Raw genomic sequence first — 16894 nt, forward strand, 5'->3', positions numbered from 1 at the left:
AACCTATACTATTCCAATATCATCCATATGTTTATCCAGTAACCATTTAAATGCCCTTAATGTTGGCAAGTCCACTACTGTTGCAGGCAGGGCATTCCATGCTCCTACTACTCTCTGAGTAAAGAATCTACCTCTGACATCCGTCCTATATCTATCACCCCTCAATTTAAAGCTATGTTCTCTTGTGCTAGCTATCAGTAGGATAAATGTGTAGGTTTATGGGAATAGGGCCTGTGTGGGATTGTGATCGGTACAGACTTGATGGGCCGAATGGTCTTATTCTGGAGTGTTGGGATTCTATGACTCTAATGATTAAAAAACACTCGAGATGCATGAAAGGAAAGAAAAATAAACAAGGTATCTTGCTAGTGGGTGAATAATCCATACCTGTCAATCAAGCAACTTCAGAAGGTGCAGACCTGATATGCTGACCTTCCAATGTTAAAAGGTATTCCCCAGGGAAATTGACTTTTAAAGCACTTCAAAGAGAGTTCACAGCAGCTGTGAGTTGTGAGAGAAACAAGGGTTTCTCCCAGGAAATCCTAACAGGTCATTTACAGGGTACTGGTGAGGCCGCAGCTGGAGTACTGTGTGCCGTTTTGGTTGCTGCACTTGCGGAAGGATATATTGGCTTGGAGGGGGTGCAGAGAAGGTTCACTAGGCTGATACCAGAAATGAGGGGGTTGGCCTATGAAGAGAGACTGAATAGACTGGATCTGTACTCATTGGAGTTTAGAAGGCTGAGGGGGGATCTTATAGAGACATATAAGATAATGAAGGGGATGGATAGGGTAGAGGTAGAGAGATTCTTCCCGCTTAGAAAGGATAGCAGGGCTAGAGGGCACAGCCTCAAAATAAGGGAGGGGGGGGGTGTCAGTTTAGATCAGAGTTGAGGAGGAACTTCTTCACTCAAAGGGTGGTGAATCTCTGGAATTCTCTGCCTGTTGAAGTGGTGGAGGCTACCTCGCTGAATATATTTAAGTCACGGGTAGATAGGTTTCTGATAGACAAGGGAATTAAGGGTTATGGGGAGAAAGCGGGAAAGTGGAACTGATCTACTTCAGATCAGCCATGATCTTATTGAACGGCGAGGCAGGCTCGAAGGGCTAGATGGCCTACTCCTACTCCTATTTCTTATGTTCTTATATGAGCACTTAAAGAGTACTTTTAAATGCCTGGCCAACCCCAAGTGTGGAATGAAGTGCTGTGGTGATTTTGAAGGCTTCCAGATATCCAAGGGTCATGGGTGCCCAAGTGACCAGGACACTTCAAAGATCTCAGACGACAAAGGCAATAATGACTTTCTTACCCCAGAAAGGTGTCAGAATTCACCATCCTGAAACTGAACAACACTTTTCCCAGGGCAACAAGGACAAGTGTAACTAGTAGACCCCAAGGGAATGTCCTGAGGTCAATCCTATTCCCTGAGACTGAGCCCGCCCAATATGCAGATTCTTTGTGAGATCTTCCCTCTGCAGCCTGGCAGTGGTGCATGGGCACACATCTTGCCCCACTACACCCTTTCTCAGTGTACCAGGTCAGGGTGTCACTGCCAGGGTGCCAAGGAGCAGCACAAGGTTGGCACTGAAGATCCTGATGGGGACCCTGAGGGATGTCCTGAGTGGGCTTTGAATGAGGGCCTTCCTCTGCAGCCTGCTGGTGTCAGAGGGGCACATTGGCATACCATTTACCTCCTTGCCACCCCCCCCCCCCACCCCCTTTGGGGTACAAGACACTAGGTCCACACTTGTCAGGACTAGCACCAAAGGCCAACTGATGGACTTATGGTTGTGGGGAAGGGGAAGGCAGGTGCATCATGGGAGGCCTCTGAATCATGCTTCCAGCCTGCTTATTAAATATATATGAGGGGTTTCAAAAATTTATTGGTGTTATTCTCTTTGGAACAGTGGAGACTGAAGGGAGATTTGAGTGAGCTTTACAAATTTGTGAAGGGGCCTGGATAGAGTGGATGGGAAGGGCCTATTTACTTTAGCAGGGAGGTCAGTGACTAGGGATGTAGACTTAAAATGATTGGTAGAAAGATTAGAAGGGAGGCGAGGGTTGTGGATTCTGGAACCTGCTGCCTAAAAGAGTAGTGGAGGCAGAGACCCTCAACTCATTTAACGGTGTCTATGTGCCTGAAGTGCTGTAACCTGTAACGAGTCCAAATGCTGGAAAGTGGGATTAGGCTGGGTGGCTTATTTTTAGCCAGCACAGACATGATGGGCTGAGTGGTCCCCTTCTGTGCTGTAAACTTCCTACGATTCTAAACAGTGCACCGAAAGCATTGTCAGTTCCCTTCAAAGCTTAGTAGTTTTGTGTGGGTTCTGCCTGCAAAATGCCTGGAAATTTTATTTGGGCTCTATCTGTATGATGACAATGCCCCTATTTCAATATTTTAAATAATACTGGTGGCAGGTATAAGTGGGCTACCCGGAACATGAACAGAGTCAAGATAATGATGGCCACCACACCATTATAGACAGGACAGAGAGTACAGTTTGCCCTTTTAAACCTTCCCATAGACAGGGGGGAAACTGGCTACAAAATGGCAAAAGGCTTACAGAGCTGTAGAAAGTACCCATGGTATGCCAACCTCAGCCAATGGATGTCAACCTATCAGCAGGTTGGTGTGATGTTTCTTTGCACCATGTTACACAGTGATTTCAAGCCCCGTGCCATACAAGTGATGTCTTGATACTTTCTCTTAACACAGTGTCAAATTTTACCTCATACCAAAACTTATGAAAAAAATCACGGATCTTCAAAGGTTCTGTTTGTAAAATTTGGGTTAAGCCTTTGAATATTCAACAGCTTAAGAAACTTTGGTTTGCTTACATTTGCAAGAGAGATGTCGATTCTAAATTCCATACCATGATTAAGTTGAGCCACCCAATTGCTAATAAATTGTCCTCATTGACGTTTACAAAATCAATGCTGCTAAATGCTGTGTTACTCAGGTCACACTGTAATGATGTAAAACAAATTATTGTAACTTGATAAAATGACATTAATCCACAAGCACATATTACACAAATGCTGCCAATAGATTTGTTCCTAGGAATTTAAAAAAGGTAGTCGATGGAACAGAAGGGAAACTGGAATTTGCCCTGCTCAGTTTTTGAGCTCAAACAAGAGACACAATTGCATCACGCATGACTGGAGCATACAAGGAATGTGTTGGTTGCCATATGTGTCAGCACATCCCTGCTTTGTCCTGTGTATCTCTTGAGGTGACTATTATTTCCAATGCTAACGGTGGGCCAAGCGCCTGCTTCAGACCCTATTTACAGCTGACTGCAGCAACATGTACTGCGTGCATTGCAGTAATCAGCTTTTACAGGCCCAAAACAATCAAGCCAGTGGTCCTCAAAGTGGTCATGGGGAATGGGAGGGGTGGGGGAAGGTAGCGGGGGCCGGTGACCGCCATCGAGAAAGTATTACTTACCTGAATTTGGAATCAGGAAGGGCAGTATTCCACATTTAAGTAGGCTGCTTATCCATCCCTTCCTCCTCCTCTGCCTTACCATCGGCCCAGTGCCTGGGGAGTTGATGGCGCAATGGTATTGTCACTGGACTAGTAATCCAGAAAACCAGGGTAATGCTCTGGGGGTCCAGATTTGAATCCCACCAATCAGACAGTAAAAATTGCATTTAACAAAAAATTAAAAGGTTAGCAATGACCATGAAACCATTGTTGATTGTTGACCATCTGGTTCACTATTATCCTTTAGGGATGGAAATCTGATACCTTCAGCTAGTCTGGCCTGCATATGACTCCAGATCCACAGCAATATGGTTGACCTGATAAACTGCTCAAGGGCCATTGGGAATGGGCAATAAATGCTGGACCCAGCCAGTGATGCTCACATCCCGTGAAGGGATTAAAAAACAAGAAAATCCAAGCAGCCAACCTTCATCCGCACCAGGATTAGAGCACTGCCCTTAGAATCATTGAATGTTTGTAACACAAACAGAGGCTACTTAGCCAATGGGTTTTTACTTTTTAACCAGGCTACTGTGTGGGAACTTGTGTCTTTTAGGGCGCAGCATGTCAGTCATGTTCTGGTGACAGAAGAGGATTAATTTCACGAGGTCCTCTCGTCAGCGTCATTTTCAGTGTAGTCAGTGCTGCCATATAGGCATGAACTAAATTCTATCCAGTACGTTAGGGCTAATTTGCATTTTCTTAATATCCTGCTCATGGGCACTATACATGGAATCAGAAGGTGAGTCCCTGCGCTGAGAATGTTTACTGACTCTGCGTACGATTCCTATTCAATTATTGTAAATTAAGTTTATGTAAAGTCCACATGACAATGCCAGAAACATATCTGTACAATCAAACGAGAAAACATCAACAAAATTAAATTTACCTCCGTCCCAGGATTAAGATCTGTACAGATGTTTTGCAATTCCTTCTGACTGAATGAACTGTTATTACATGCTGCAGTGATTATATCTTGAAATTGTCCGAGAATTATTAGATTCACTTCATCTGGGTCATCCTTTGGGAAAATAAGACTATCAGGGATTCGAATGCATTCTATTAAGGGTTGTCTGCTTACTCATTTCATGAAACTTCAATAAGCTATGCCATTGATTTCCTGAAGTTGGTTTGGATGAGCATGAATATCAAAATAACCAGAAGGCATAAGTTCAAAGCCCGCCCTTGTATCTGAATTCTGCCGTGCTCTATCAGATCTCCTGAGATGCTTGGATTAAATACTTCTGCTACATCAGAAAGGGATAGCTACAAACTAGTTATTATCAAGATTATCAACATTGGATCAGTGGTATGCTGATTCCTATAGCTACTACCCAATTAAAGGTGAGGCTGGATATGTCAGCCTCCCACAATGAGGGAGGTGTTGGACTGCTTGCCAATTGAGGACCAATTGAGATCCTTTAGAGGCCAATTGTTGTTTAGGTTCCTGTAATCACTTCAATCAGACTATTAAGGTTGGCCTATTGGAATATGAACTCCCTGATTAATGAGCCCATCTACAGATCCAGGCAGCAGGTTATCGAAGAGGTCATCCAACCTGACCATCTGCCGTCTACCATGGCTATATTCCTGGGCAGGTGTCCCTGGAAAGGAAGCATTCGATGTCCGAGGGCACAGTTGATACTGCCTGTGCCCACTGGGCACTGCAGGGACTGGGGTGTATTATTGACCTCTTTATTCAAATTGGGGTCAAACTCAGGCGGCTTCTCGGCCTTTTGGCTAAGATCAAGTGTAGTATCGACATGCTGCACTTGGTTGAAGTCATTAGGTTACATTTCAGCTTCATTTGAAGCAATTTTTTAAAGTGGCATCTCGGCCTTTTGTGTAAGATGCAAATGAGATCAAGCCTTGGAGGAGGAGCTAGGCCTACTCCAATCAGCTTGGATCATGTAGATCAAGCCCAAGACAGGAGGTGAGAGCCCTATCTTGTCAGCTTGGATCGGGAATGTCCCAGCATGTCGGGACTCTGAATTGGCTTTAATTTGACTTGATTGGATTGGAATAAAGTTTAAAAAAAATTACTGAATCTGCTTATGCACCATCCTTTCAGACAGTACATTCCAGGTCATAACACTCACTAACTAAAAAAAAACCTCATCTCCTATTAGGCATTTTGATCAATCATTTTTACATCTGTGTCCTCTGCTGACCCTACAGGCAGTGAAATAGATTCTCCCTCACCACTCTCATCAAAGCTAACATCATTTTGAACACCTCTAATACTTATTCCCTCCACCTTCTCTGCTGTAAAGAAAACAATTGATGCTTCTCTAATCTCTCCAGATTAGGGACATGTTGATTATTCTGCACCTTACATGCAACAGATCCTGGTATCTTCACATCATACAGGGAAAATAAACTAATATACTTGTAAGTCTTAGAAACCTGAATAATCTTGATCTTGTTCTTCCAACCGAACATAATTATTAACTGTGGAATACCATAGTTCAGAAAAAACAGTTGTAAAATGCGGTTATCTTCGTCAATGGGTTCTGGAGTTGGAATAAAGCTTTTCAATTTCTCTCCGGAATAAAAATTCCAAATTATCACTGAACCTACGGTAAAACGAGAATGAAAAATAGACATACATGAAGTACCAAATAAATAATACTAATCAATGATGAAAAACATTTAACTTTGCCAGCTCAACATAAATACTCAGATTGTTCTTCTGCAGTACGACTTTTCAAATTATTCATTCAATACTAACAATGCCTTTATATTGAGATTTAATGACGAACACTGACCTCACAAACAAATTCACGTAGGACTTTTATTCTGGTTATTTTATAACAGGGTATAGTGACGTTGAGTTTAAAAGAGAAGTCCTGGAATTTTACCGTCTTGTCCACCCCAGAATCGGGGAGGGCGACCCTCATAGAATGGATCCCTCTGTTGGCCTTGGGTGGGATTTTATGAGCGGCAAAATTCCAGCAAAGGAGTCGGTGAGTGTCCTAGGGGTAGGAACTGTTTACATATCAACTTGAATGGTGGCCAAGGTAAGCAACTTGTTGGCATTGGTATCAAGGGAGTATGATGTAGAAGCCATGGGCCAAAAGAGTCCATGGAGAGCTTGAGGATAGCAGAAAATACACTGGAGAAAGATGTGTGTTCAAGGTTACAAAAGGAGTGAATTTGGAGGGAGATTTAGCTGAATAGGAAGGGCAACCGAGATAGTGGCAGAGGTAACCGTAAGGAAATTCCCTTTTTAATGATAAAGCTTCTTGTGTTTGTTCATATATAAGGTGAAGGAGAAGTAAAACTAAATATTTTGCATTGATATTGCAGCTTCATAACCTTGGGATAGCCCATAGAATTCCTTAGCCAATGATGTACCTTTTGAATTGTCATTATTACAGCAATACAGGGCATCATTTTTGCTCTGCAGGATAATTCTGCAAGTGAATAGGTTTGGCTAGAGTGAAGGAACACCAATTCATAAAATTGCATCAAATCTGATGCTGGACGTTTAAACCAGTTTATGTAGACACACTCAAGCCTGTAAACTCTGTGTGTGTGTGCATGTGCGTGTGTATGTGGGGTGGGCAGTGCGGGGTTATGCAATGAGGACAGAGTTGTGTAAGTTGTATGTGTGTGGTGGGGGATTGTGAGGTTGGTGTGTGATCTGTTATGAGTAAGACATGAGTTGAGGAGGAACTTCTTCACCCAGAGGGTTATGAATCTGTGGAATTCCCTGCCCAGTAAAGCAGTTGAGGCTACCTCGTTGAGCGTTTTTAAGGAAAAGATAGATTTTTGAACAGTAAAGGAATTAAAAGTTATGGTGAGCCGGCGGGTAAGTGGAGCTGAGTCCACAAAAAGATCAGACGTGATCTTATTGAGTGGTGCAGCAGGCTTGAAGGGCCAAATAGCCTACTCCTGCTCCTTGTTTTTATGTTATGAAATTTGCATTAGGAGATAATGAAGCTTTGTTGTGCTTAATTTTTAAAATGCCAAGGGAGATAAGGATATATAACAGATTTTATATTCCGGGAAGGGTAAGTTTCAAAGAAGAATTAAGAATAACGGACCCTAAAATGAAAGGCAAAAGTATTCTTAAGGAGAGATATGCGAGCTGTGTTGGGGAATGGCCGCAAAGGTCTTCCTGGAGTGTGTCCTGAGCTTGTAGAGAACTCTGAAGCAGCAAAGTGAAGAAGCCAGCCCAGAAAAGGTTTTCTGGAAAGCCAGGTTTTGTTTTAAAGTTTTTTGGAATTCCCACAGCTGAGTGGGAGTGCAATAGAAACCTTGTGACATACCTGCCCCGCCACAACAATGGGTTTGACTTGTGGTATTTACGGAATTTTTTTTTGGATTAACTACCAACAAAGGATTGTTGTCTAAAGGGGTGTTTATTTGTGAGTCTAACAAAGAACAAATCTGTTTGGGGGAAAGATGCTGTAAGATTAATTTTAGCAGTGTAAATGTAACCTTGTGTGTTCACATTTTCTTTTTTTAAATTCTCCAGAAGTGTTACTGTAATTTCTGGTTTCTAACATCAATGCACACATTTTCTTACGGTAAAATACAAGAAGATAAGAATTGTGATAGCTTGCCAAGTTTCTCTTTGGGATTTGTGGTTTGCACAGCAATTTCCACCTGCCAGGTTAGAATGGAAGGAAGGTAGAAAAGGGTGGTGATAGATCTGCTGAATCTTAAGGGATATTAGTGGGTGAATTGGCTGGGACGATAAAATGTTGACAAAGTTATCCCCCAACAGAAATATAGGGCAGACTAGTTGGAAATAGGGCTGGTGAAGGATAGTTTATTATGAAAAAGAGGTTGAGTTTTTTTTATGTCAAATGTGAAAATGCCCTAAGTGTCAATAAAAAATAGTCAAAAAATACTCACCATCAATTGCTGCAGTGATGAGTTGTACTCCACTTGGATCTATTGCCCCAGCTGTCACCTCAATAGAATCTCCATGAGGATGTTCAATTTGATAGATCCTCTTTCCAGTTTGCAGTTCCCACACCTGTCAAAAGAAGGAAAGCATTTTCTTAATGCTACTTATTGTACAGCTAAAAGCGACAACAAAAGAACCATAAAGAACACCTTTGATGCATTTTCTTTCAATTTACTTTTATCCTTCTTATTTTATCATTTTCATCAAATCTTTCTTAGTGGGATATATTACTGTCAAGAGATATGAAATATCTCCTTAAATACCTGCTACTGTTCCTCTCTCAACTTACAATTTAACCTAGTTTCCCAGCCTGCTGAAGCCAACTTTGCCTTCATAGCCTTGTAATTGTCTTAATTTAAATTTAAGATTCTTAGCTTCAAAACCACATTTATTATACTCAAACTGAATATAGAATTCTATGATGTTATGATTGCTTTTACTAAGGGATCATTTACATTGTGAAGTCATTAATTAATCCTGTCTCATTACACATTACACAGGTCCAAAATGGACTGATCCTTAGTTGGTTCCAGAACATATCATTTCAAGCAACTCTGCTGTTTACACTCTGTGAACTCATCCTCCAGGCTACCTTTACTAATTTGATTTGCCCAATCTATATGAAGAAAGGAATTATCCCTGATTATTGCAGTACCTTTTTTACAAGCCTCATTATTTCTTGATTTGTACTTTCCCAAAAATGTAATTACTTTCTGAGGGCCTATAAACTACTCTCACCAGTGACTTCTTTCCTTTGCTATTTATTATCTCCACCCTACACAATTCTGCAGCTTGATCTTCCAAACCAAGTTTATTTCTCAGCACTATACTGATCTGTGAACACATCCTTAATTCACAGAGCTACCCCACCTCCTCTTCCTTTCTTCTCATCCTTACAAAATGTCGAACATCCTTGAATATTTACGTTCCAGGCAAGTGGTCACTTTGAACAATGTCTCTATTGCATCATACTCATTCATTTCTACTTGTATTATCCATCCTGATATGATGTATGATGTATCCACCCTGATATGACTGTTGTGTGCATTCAGGTAAAGACCCCCTCCTTCTGTCTTTTCATCACGTTTCCCTATATTATTTGCTGGTGCACTTTATATTTGTACGATCAGTAATTTCTTGTCACAGTCTGGTTCTCATTACACTATATGAAGTAGTCGTTTCTGTTTAACTTTCCCAGTATCCCCTCACGTGAATCCTTCCTCCACCATTTAGTTTAAATCCTCTCTACAGCCCAAGTTATATGTATCACTAGGACATTGGTCCCAGCAAGTTTCCTATAAGATCAATGATATAGTTCCTATTTTCTATAGTACTGATGCCAGTGCCCAATGAATCAAAACCTGTTTTTCCCACATCAATTTTTGAGTCACGCATTCCACATTCTGATCTTATTTACCTTATGCCAGTTTGCTCATGGTTCAGGTAGTCATTTAGAGAAGAATAATGAGATATTGCATTTTGGAAGGTCTAGTAAGGATAGGAAATATACAGTAAATGGCAAGACTTTTAAGAGTATTGATAGGCAAAGGGATCTTGGTGTACACAGGTCACTGAAAATGGCAACACAGGTGGAGAAGGTGGTCATGCTTGCCTTCATCGGCCGGAACATTGAGTTTAAAAATTGGCAAGTCATGTTGCGGCTTTATAGAATCTTGGTTAGGCAGCACTCGGAATATAATGTTCAAGTCTGGTCACCACACTACTAGAAAGATGTGGATGCTTTGGAGAGGGTTCAGAAAAAATTTACCACGGTGTTGCCTGGTATGGAGGGCATTAGCTATGAAGAGAGGTTGGAGAAACTTGGTTTGTTCTCACTGGAGCGATGGAGATTGAGGGGAGACCTGATAGAAGGCTACAAGATTATGAGAGGCATGGACAGAGTGGATAGTCAGAAGCTTTTTCCCAGGGTGGAGGAGTCAGTTACTAGGGGGCAAATGTTTAAGATGCGAGGGGCAATGTTTAAAGGAGATGTACAAGGCAGAATTTTGACACAGAGGGTGGTGGGTACCTGGAACTCGTTGCCAGAGGAGGTAGTGGAAGCAGATACTGTAGTGGCTTTTAAGAGGTATCTTGACAAATACATGAATAGGATGGGAATAGAAGGATATGGTCCATGGAAGGGTAGGAGGTTTTAGTTAAGCTGGGCAGTATCGTCGGTGCAGGCTTGGAGGGCCAAAGGGCCTGTTCCTGTGCTGTAGTTTTCTTTGTTCTTTGTTCTAACACCTTTGTGGTTCTCCCTTTTTAATATTGACATTCCCTCAGCAGAACCTCCTTCTTTGCCTTACCAATGTCACTGGTGTCCACTCGGGCCACCAGAACTGGATACTTCCCCTCCCACTCTAAGTTCCTTTCTGCCGGCCCTGAGGAGATGCCCTTAACCCAGAGAAGACATCCAGTGATGGCAATGGGGCTGCCAGGAAGAAGGGAGTAGAGGAAGGCAGAGTGAAAGGTGTGATGGTAAGAAAAATAAACACAGCGGAATTGAAAGAGGAATGGGCGAGTGACGGGAGGAGATGGAGAAGGTTTATCACCCAGTATAATAGCCTTGGGTAGAATGGGAAAACTGAAAAAAGAAATGGTTTGTGCAGAATAAATAACTATGGCATCACTGCTTGTCCCAAAAGTGTACATTCCCACAAGGAACTATATTTTCAATTCAGACAAAATTCCAATAAGTAGTATGGTGGGGTGCAATTTATATTCAACCTACCAGAAGTAGTCTACCCTGCAGATAGAAAGCTCCTGGTACTATAAGCGCCAATTCTTAGGCATTTGGGTCAGAAATATGCCTACTCTTCCAGGATTTAAATGCTGGCCGCAGCTTAAAGAATCACTCAAAACTAAAGAATTTTTAAGCTGTTTTGGTTTGGCTCATGAACATTGGACAGGTCTACAAAAGCTGCAGGGGGAACCCAAGGCCCGCAGGTTTACTGAAGGAGGTGCAGGAGCTCTTTGTTCACAATGTCAGGGAGAGAAAGATGTAACTAGTAAGCACAGAACAATGCTGGCATCATGAAGAGCAGCATAACAACACCAGAAAGTGAATGGCACTCCATGCAAATGGTAGATAAAATAAGGTAGCCTATACCTTTCAAAAATACGCTCGGTGAACAATGATCTTGCCTCTCTTAATCTGTTAATACATGTAAATTGATCACCTTGATAGTATGAACTTTGGGCATTCCTTTTTGTTTATAAAGGATATCAGCATAATATCGTTGGAAGGGAAACATACCATATGATGCAGTCTTACTTTCACTTTTGTTTTGAGCAGAGCACAGACATATGCACAGCTCAAACTTTATGCCGACAAATAACAGTTCTCATGTGCCTAATTTTAATAAGTGAACCCACAATGTGTTTACCCAATCCCTTAGAAACGATCGGTGCCTTGCATTTTTTACAATAAATAAGCCCAAGGTATTGTATAATTATAATAACGCTGAATATCTGATAAGGTTTGGAAGCGAAAGAGTAATGAATGGAAACTGCATCTGATTTTCTAACCTTTCTCTGCAGATCAGCTTTTCAGCAGTACAGCAATCAGTCTTGTGAACCTTCTATGCGCCATCTTCAAAACTTGATATCAACTCACAAGCCCAACAAAGCGCAGTTTAAAATAACATCAGAGGCATTGTCACTACTGTACAGATATTTTTCTTTGTTCATGAAACTCCAAAACCATCTTTTTATGATTCAGTTATTAATCTCACATTAACGTACATCCTTACCATAATTACAGATTTACTGCAAATGGAGGCCAACTTGTGATTCGATCTGTTATAGAGCAGGACATTGATGGATTTTTCATGGGACAGGGGAACCAGCAAATTGTCTTGTACAGCAGACGTGAGAGGTACAAGATCTATTGTATTGGAACCTGCATAGTCAAGCAAACATACACATTGATTTACATTCATTTGTTTTAATAATAGAGGAACAGTTTATTTTTAATGAATGTCACCTGCTATCTTGGTGAAATGAGTTAATTTATAACGGAGTTTTTTTTTGTGGGACATGGGTGTCGCTGGCTGGCCAGCGCTTATTACTTCCCAGATTAAGTTAGATGCATTGACCTGTACAGGCACCGGATTGTGGCAACTAGGTGAATTTCACAGTAACTTCATTGCAGTGTTAATGTAAGCCTTACTTGTGACTAATAAATAAACTTTTCCCTTGGGCAGCAGTTGAGAGTCGATCACATTGGCTATGGCTCTAAAGTCGCATGTAGGCCAGATCAGGTAAGGACCTGCCCTAAAGGACATTAGTGAACCAGATGGGCTTTTCCAACAATCGACAATGGTTTCACGGTCATCAGCAAATTCTTAATTCCAGATATTTTAAAATTTAAATTCAAATTCCACCAATGGCCGTGATGGGATTCAAACCTGGGTCCCTCATTAGCTCAGTTTCGGGATTAATAATCTAGCCACAAGACCACTAGACCATTGCCTCCCTGAACAGAGTAGGATTATCTCCATGCAAACTGAGCTGTGAAAATACTGCTGAAGCAGCTATCACCTGCTGTCAATCCAAGTGCATGCTATACGTGAAACTGGAGACAAATGGGCCCAGGACAAGAATAAGGATCAGGCAGAGCCCTAGATGAAGAGACAGGTCAACGGAAAATGCTGAAAGTTGTATGATGAGAATAGCGGGGTGTAGCTGTGGGTGATGAGGGATTTTTAGATTGAGTCCTGCGAGCAAAAACAAGAAATCAGAAGGGCAGTGGGAAGAAAGAGTGGCAATTGGTGGAGAGAGATAAAAAACGTTAAGAATACTGAAAAACTGGTGTCAAACTATGGGGACAAAAACAGTTTAAAGGCACCAAACTTGGTGCAAAGTGCAATATAGGTGCCTTGTACATTTCTTGGACGGAAATAAAGGACAGAATTTTACTAAAATTTGTCAGTGTCAAGCTGTGACTAAAAACCAATGTGTATTTCTCTAGAAGCACAGCCGAGTTTTCAGAACAGATTTTCTGGTACTTAGTCCACAGAAAATCTGGTGATATGGTTTACTCTCTGGTGGGGCAGGCAAGGCCTAGTCCATAGAAATCAGGGCACCATCTTTAAAGGGCGCCCTGATTCGTGTGAAAAAGAAATTCCCTCCATCCCTAGGGATCTAAACAAAATAAAAGAAGGAAAGCGACCCCCCCCCCACCCCCTGTTAGACATGAGAACACCCTATCCCCCTCCAACAGCAAAGCAGCACAGTGGCACAGCACCAGGGACTGGGGTTCAATTCCCATCTTGTGTCTGTGTGGAGTCTAGACATTTTCCCAGTATCTGCGTAGGCTCCCTCCAGATGCTCCACTTTCCTCCCATAGTCTGAAAGACGTGTTGGTTAGATGCATTGGCCATGCTAAATTCTCCCTCAGTTACCCAAATAAATGCCAGAGTATGGCAACTAGGGGATTTTCACAGTAACTTCATTGCAGTGTAAAATAAAATAAAAAGAAATGCACAGTGTCCAGAAAAGAATTCCCCCCTTTCACCCTCCCAATCACAAGGGAGCCACAACCACCCCCCAATAGATAGAGGGCAGTGCTGGGGGCTGGGCCAGGGGTCGGTGCTGGGGTACTGCTGAAGCATGACCATCTCCCACAGGGCCTGTACTTAACAGTATGCCTCCAGAGGCTTCTCTACGCCAGTTCCTCATTTGTCAATGCACTGGGAGAAAGAGTTGCAGGCCTGAGTAGGAGTAGAAAATGAATGTTCTGCATACACCATCAAAAGACAGGCAAAACCAGGGCCCGTGTGAGTGCCCATAGCAACATCTTTTACTTGGAGGAAGTGAGACAAGTTAAAGGAGTAACGAATCAATGAGAGAATAGGTCAGCCAGACAGAGGAGGGTGGTGGTCGATAGGGACTGTGCGGATCTCTATTGAATGAATAAGTGGAGAGCTTTGTACTGGTGGGAGATGGAGTTGTAATATTTGAATGTTTATTTGTAGGGTATTCATGGAGGTATATGAATTTAGGACAGTCTAGGAAAAGACTTAATCACTGGATAATTCTTACTATTAATTGTTAATTAATTGAGGTTTATTTCATGCGGGCAGCGGGCAGTAATTTATGATTCATTTGAGTCCGTATGATTAGACGCGGATTGAAACTGTGTTTGTCGGGTTAGAAGGTGTATGCTTGTAAAACGTAACTCTCAAAATGAATATAAAATTGTGTAAAGATAGGCTCAAGTTCTATCCTTTGCCAACTGACTTTCTGGTGAACACCTGATGCTAAATTGTGTTCAGCAAATGCAGAGTTCCCTTCTGGACAATTGGATCTCTCTTCTGGGGAGATCATTTGCATTCCTTCAGAACGGCTCAAAATCTGCAAGTTTACATCGGGAATTGAAGCACCAAAACTGTTTTTTTAATCATTCATTTGAATGGTTGGGAAATGATATTCATTTAAATTTTCAATATGTGTTTTCACCAGCTGGGCCAGTGTTAAGTTTGAAACTTGATTCCAGTTTGGGGCGGCACCAGAGACCCAGGTTCAATTCCAGCCTCGGATTACTATCTGTGTGGAGTTTGTATGTTCTCTCCATAGCTGTGTGGGTTTCCTCCAGGTGCTCTGGTTTCCTCCCACAGTCCAAAGATGTATGGGTTGGGTTGATTGGCCATGCTAAATTGCCCCTTAGTGTCAGGGGGTTAAGCAGGGTAAATATGAGGGGTTACAGGAATAAAGCCTGGGTTGGATTGTGGTCAGTGCCAACTCAATGGGCTGAATAGCTTCCTTCTTCATTGTAGGGATTCTATGATCTCAAATAAAGCGTTGTTGTTCCAAGCAATTTCCCTTCTATGGAAAGGCCAGTTTTTAGCTTTGAGGTAAGTACATGATATATTGAGAGATCTTGTAGCCATGATTTCTAAACTGCACCCAGACTAAAATAATTTGAAGAACTCAAATGTCAAATTGATCATCTGTGATTAATTTTTGATAGCTTGGACGCTTACCTATAATTAATCTCTTAGCTTTACTATCAAAGATCATTGTGTTGAAGTGCAGATCTCCTTTACGGTCACCCAGTGAGAAGACCTGTAGCACGGCAAGTGTTTGAATATCCCAGACCCTGAACATCTTTCAGGAGGAGAAAAGGAAGCCTTCATCAGTTACATTTCTGGTTTCTTCTTACCATGCATTCTTACCCAATTTAAAGGGAAGAATAAGCAGTCAGTACAAAGCATCTCCAAACGTAGAAAAACTAATTCTAACTTGTGAAGTTCTAATTAGAGCAACGCAAGTCATTATGAACCACTAAGATGAATGACGTGTGATATTGCTACCAGCAAATAATTTGAAACTAAAATAATATCATGCTAAGCGTAATGTCCTTGAATATTAAGGTTGTATGGTTTTGAGGTCAATAGCTTGCCCATCAAAAAAAAATTACAGCACAGGTATGATGTGTAAATAAATAAAGCAAAAATGTTGGCTTTCACCAGCTACAAAGGTCATCAGTTAAGTTCAGGACAGGGAGGAATAAGAAAAACCACTGAAGTGATTCCTGCAACTATCCTAGACTTACTTGGCACTCACCATTCACCTTGGTACCTGCTAATCTACCTGGCAATCTTGCTGCAAATCTCAGTTTTATTCCATGCCTGTACCCCTCCCATGGAAGACACTGTACGCTTGCCATGTGATGGCTACACTTCTTGGCTCACGCTAAGCTCACCTTCAGCCACCTGCACACTGCATAACTATTTTGCAACCATCCTCGGACACCACCACACCCCCACCCCCGCAACCCAGGGATCTGTGGATCTAGTTTGAGAAACATTGCCGTACAGCACTGTATGGAAGATATTCTACATGTCTGGACATCCAAAGCTATCGGTCCCCAAGTCATTATTAGTGCAAATCTGTAGCCAAAATAATAGGTGTCATGGTGCTCATCAAAATCATCCAGCGACTTGTGATGAGAAAGCGATTTCCTGTGAATCTCTGCATTGTGTTGGGTGATCGTCATTTTACCCTGAGCCTTGTAACAACAGCAGCTTCCCTGCAACCTCAGTTTCATAAGGTTGCTGCTTTTGTGCATCAAGCACTCACTAAAGTCACCAGAGAAAATTACAGTTCATAGTTAACAGCTCAACTACCATTTAAGTTTTTTTAAGAGACGTTAGTTCTTGCAATAACGAACAGCCTCTCCAGGCAATAAAGGAACAATTTAAACAATGGTCACTCATTCATACATTTAGCAAACTGATGTTACAGAATTTTATTTTAGAAATTATTTTTGTCCCTTTCCTTTCTGTTTTTTTCATCGAGTCATAAAGATTTAGAGCATGGAAACAGGCCTTTCGGCTCAACTTGTCAGCCCTTTTTTAACCACTAAACCAGTTCCAATTGGCCATGTTCGGCCCAAATCCCTCTATACCCATGTAACTGTATAAATGCTTTTTAAAGATAAAATTGTACCCGCCTCTGCCACTACCTCTGGCAGCTTGTTT

At 41.8% G+C, this 16894-nt stretch overlaps 1 protein-coding gene and 1 non-coding gene across 2 annotated transcripts in view; one reads left to right on the forward strand and one right to left on the reverse strand.

Moving 5' to 3' along the window:
* LOC145350470 (WD repeat-containing protein 64-like) overlaps nucleotides 1–16894 on the reverse strand; it is a 115974-nt gene that overhangs the window by 42773 nt on the left and 56307 nt on the right. The window contains exons 11-16 of the mRNA XM_080199670.1: nucleotides 15395–15518; nucleotides 12161–12309; nucleotides 8354–8477; nucleotides 5894–6063; nucleotides 4377–4508; nucleotides 2839–2966 (exon numbers count right to left, since the gene is read on the reverse strand). Of these exons, the coding sequence (XP_080055796.1) occupies nucleotides 2839–2966; nucleotides 4377–4508; nucleotides 5894–6063; nucleotides 8354–8477; nucleotides 12161–12309; nucleotides 15395–15518 (827 nt within the window). The remainder of the gene's footprint in view (nucleotides 1–2838; nucleotides 2967–4376; nucleotides 4509–5893; nucleotides 6064–8353; nucleotides 8478–12160; nucleotides 12310–15394; nucleotides 15519–16894) is intronic.
* On the forward strand, nucleotides 5208–5406 carry LOC145351285 (U2 spliceosomal RNA). Its single transcript, XR_013888385.1, has one exon. It is a non-coding gene; the product is annotated as a U2 spliceosomal RNA (small nuclear RNA).

Source organism: Carcharhinus amblyrhynchos, chromosome 12 (assembly GCF_965287045.1).
Source record: "Carcharhinus amblyrhynchos chromosome 12, sCarAmb.v2.hapA, whole genome shotgun sequence".
NCBI lineage: Eukaryota > Metazoa > Chordata > Chondrichthyes > Carcharhiniformes > Carcharhinidae > Carcharhinus > Carcharhinus amblyrhynchos.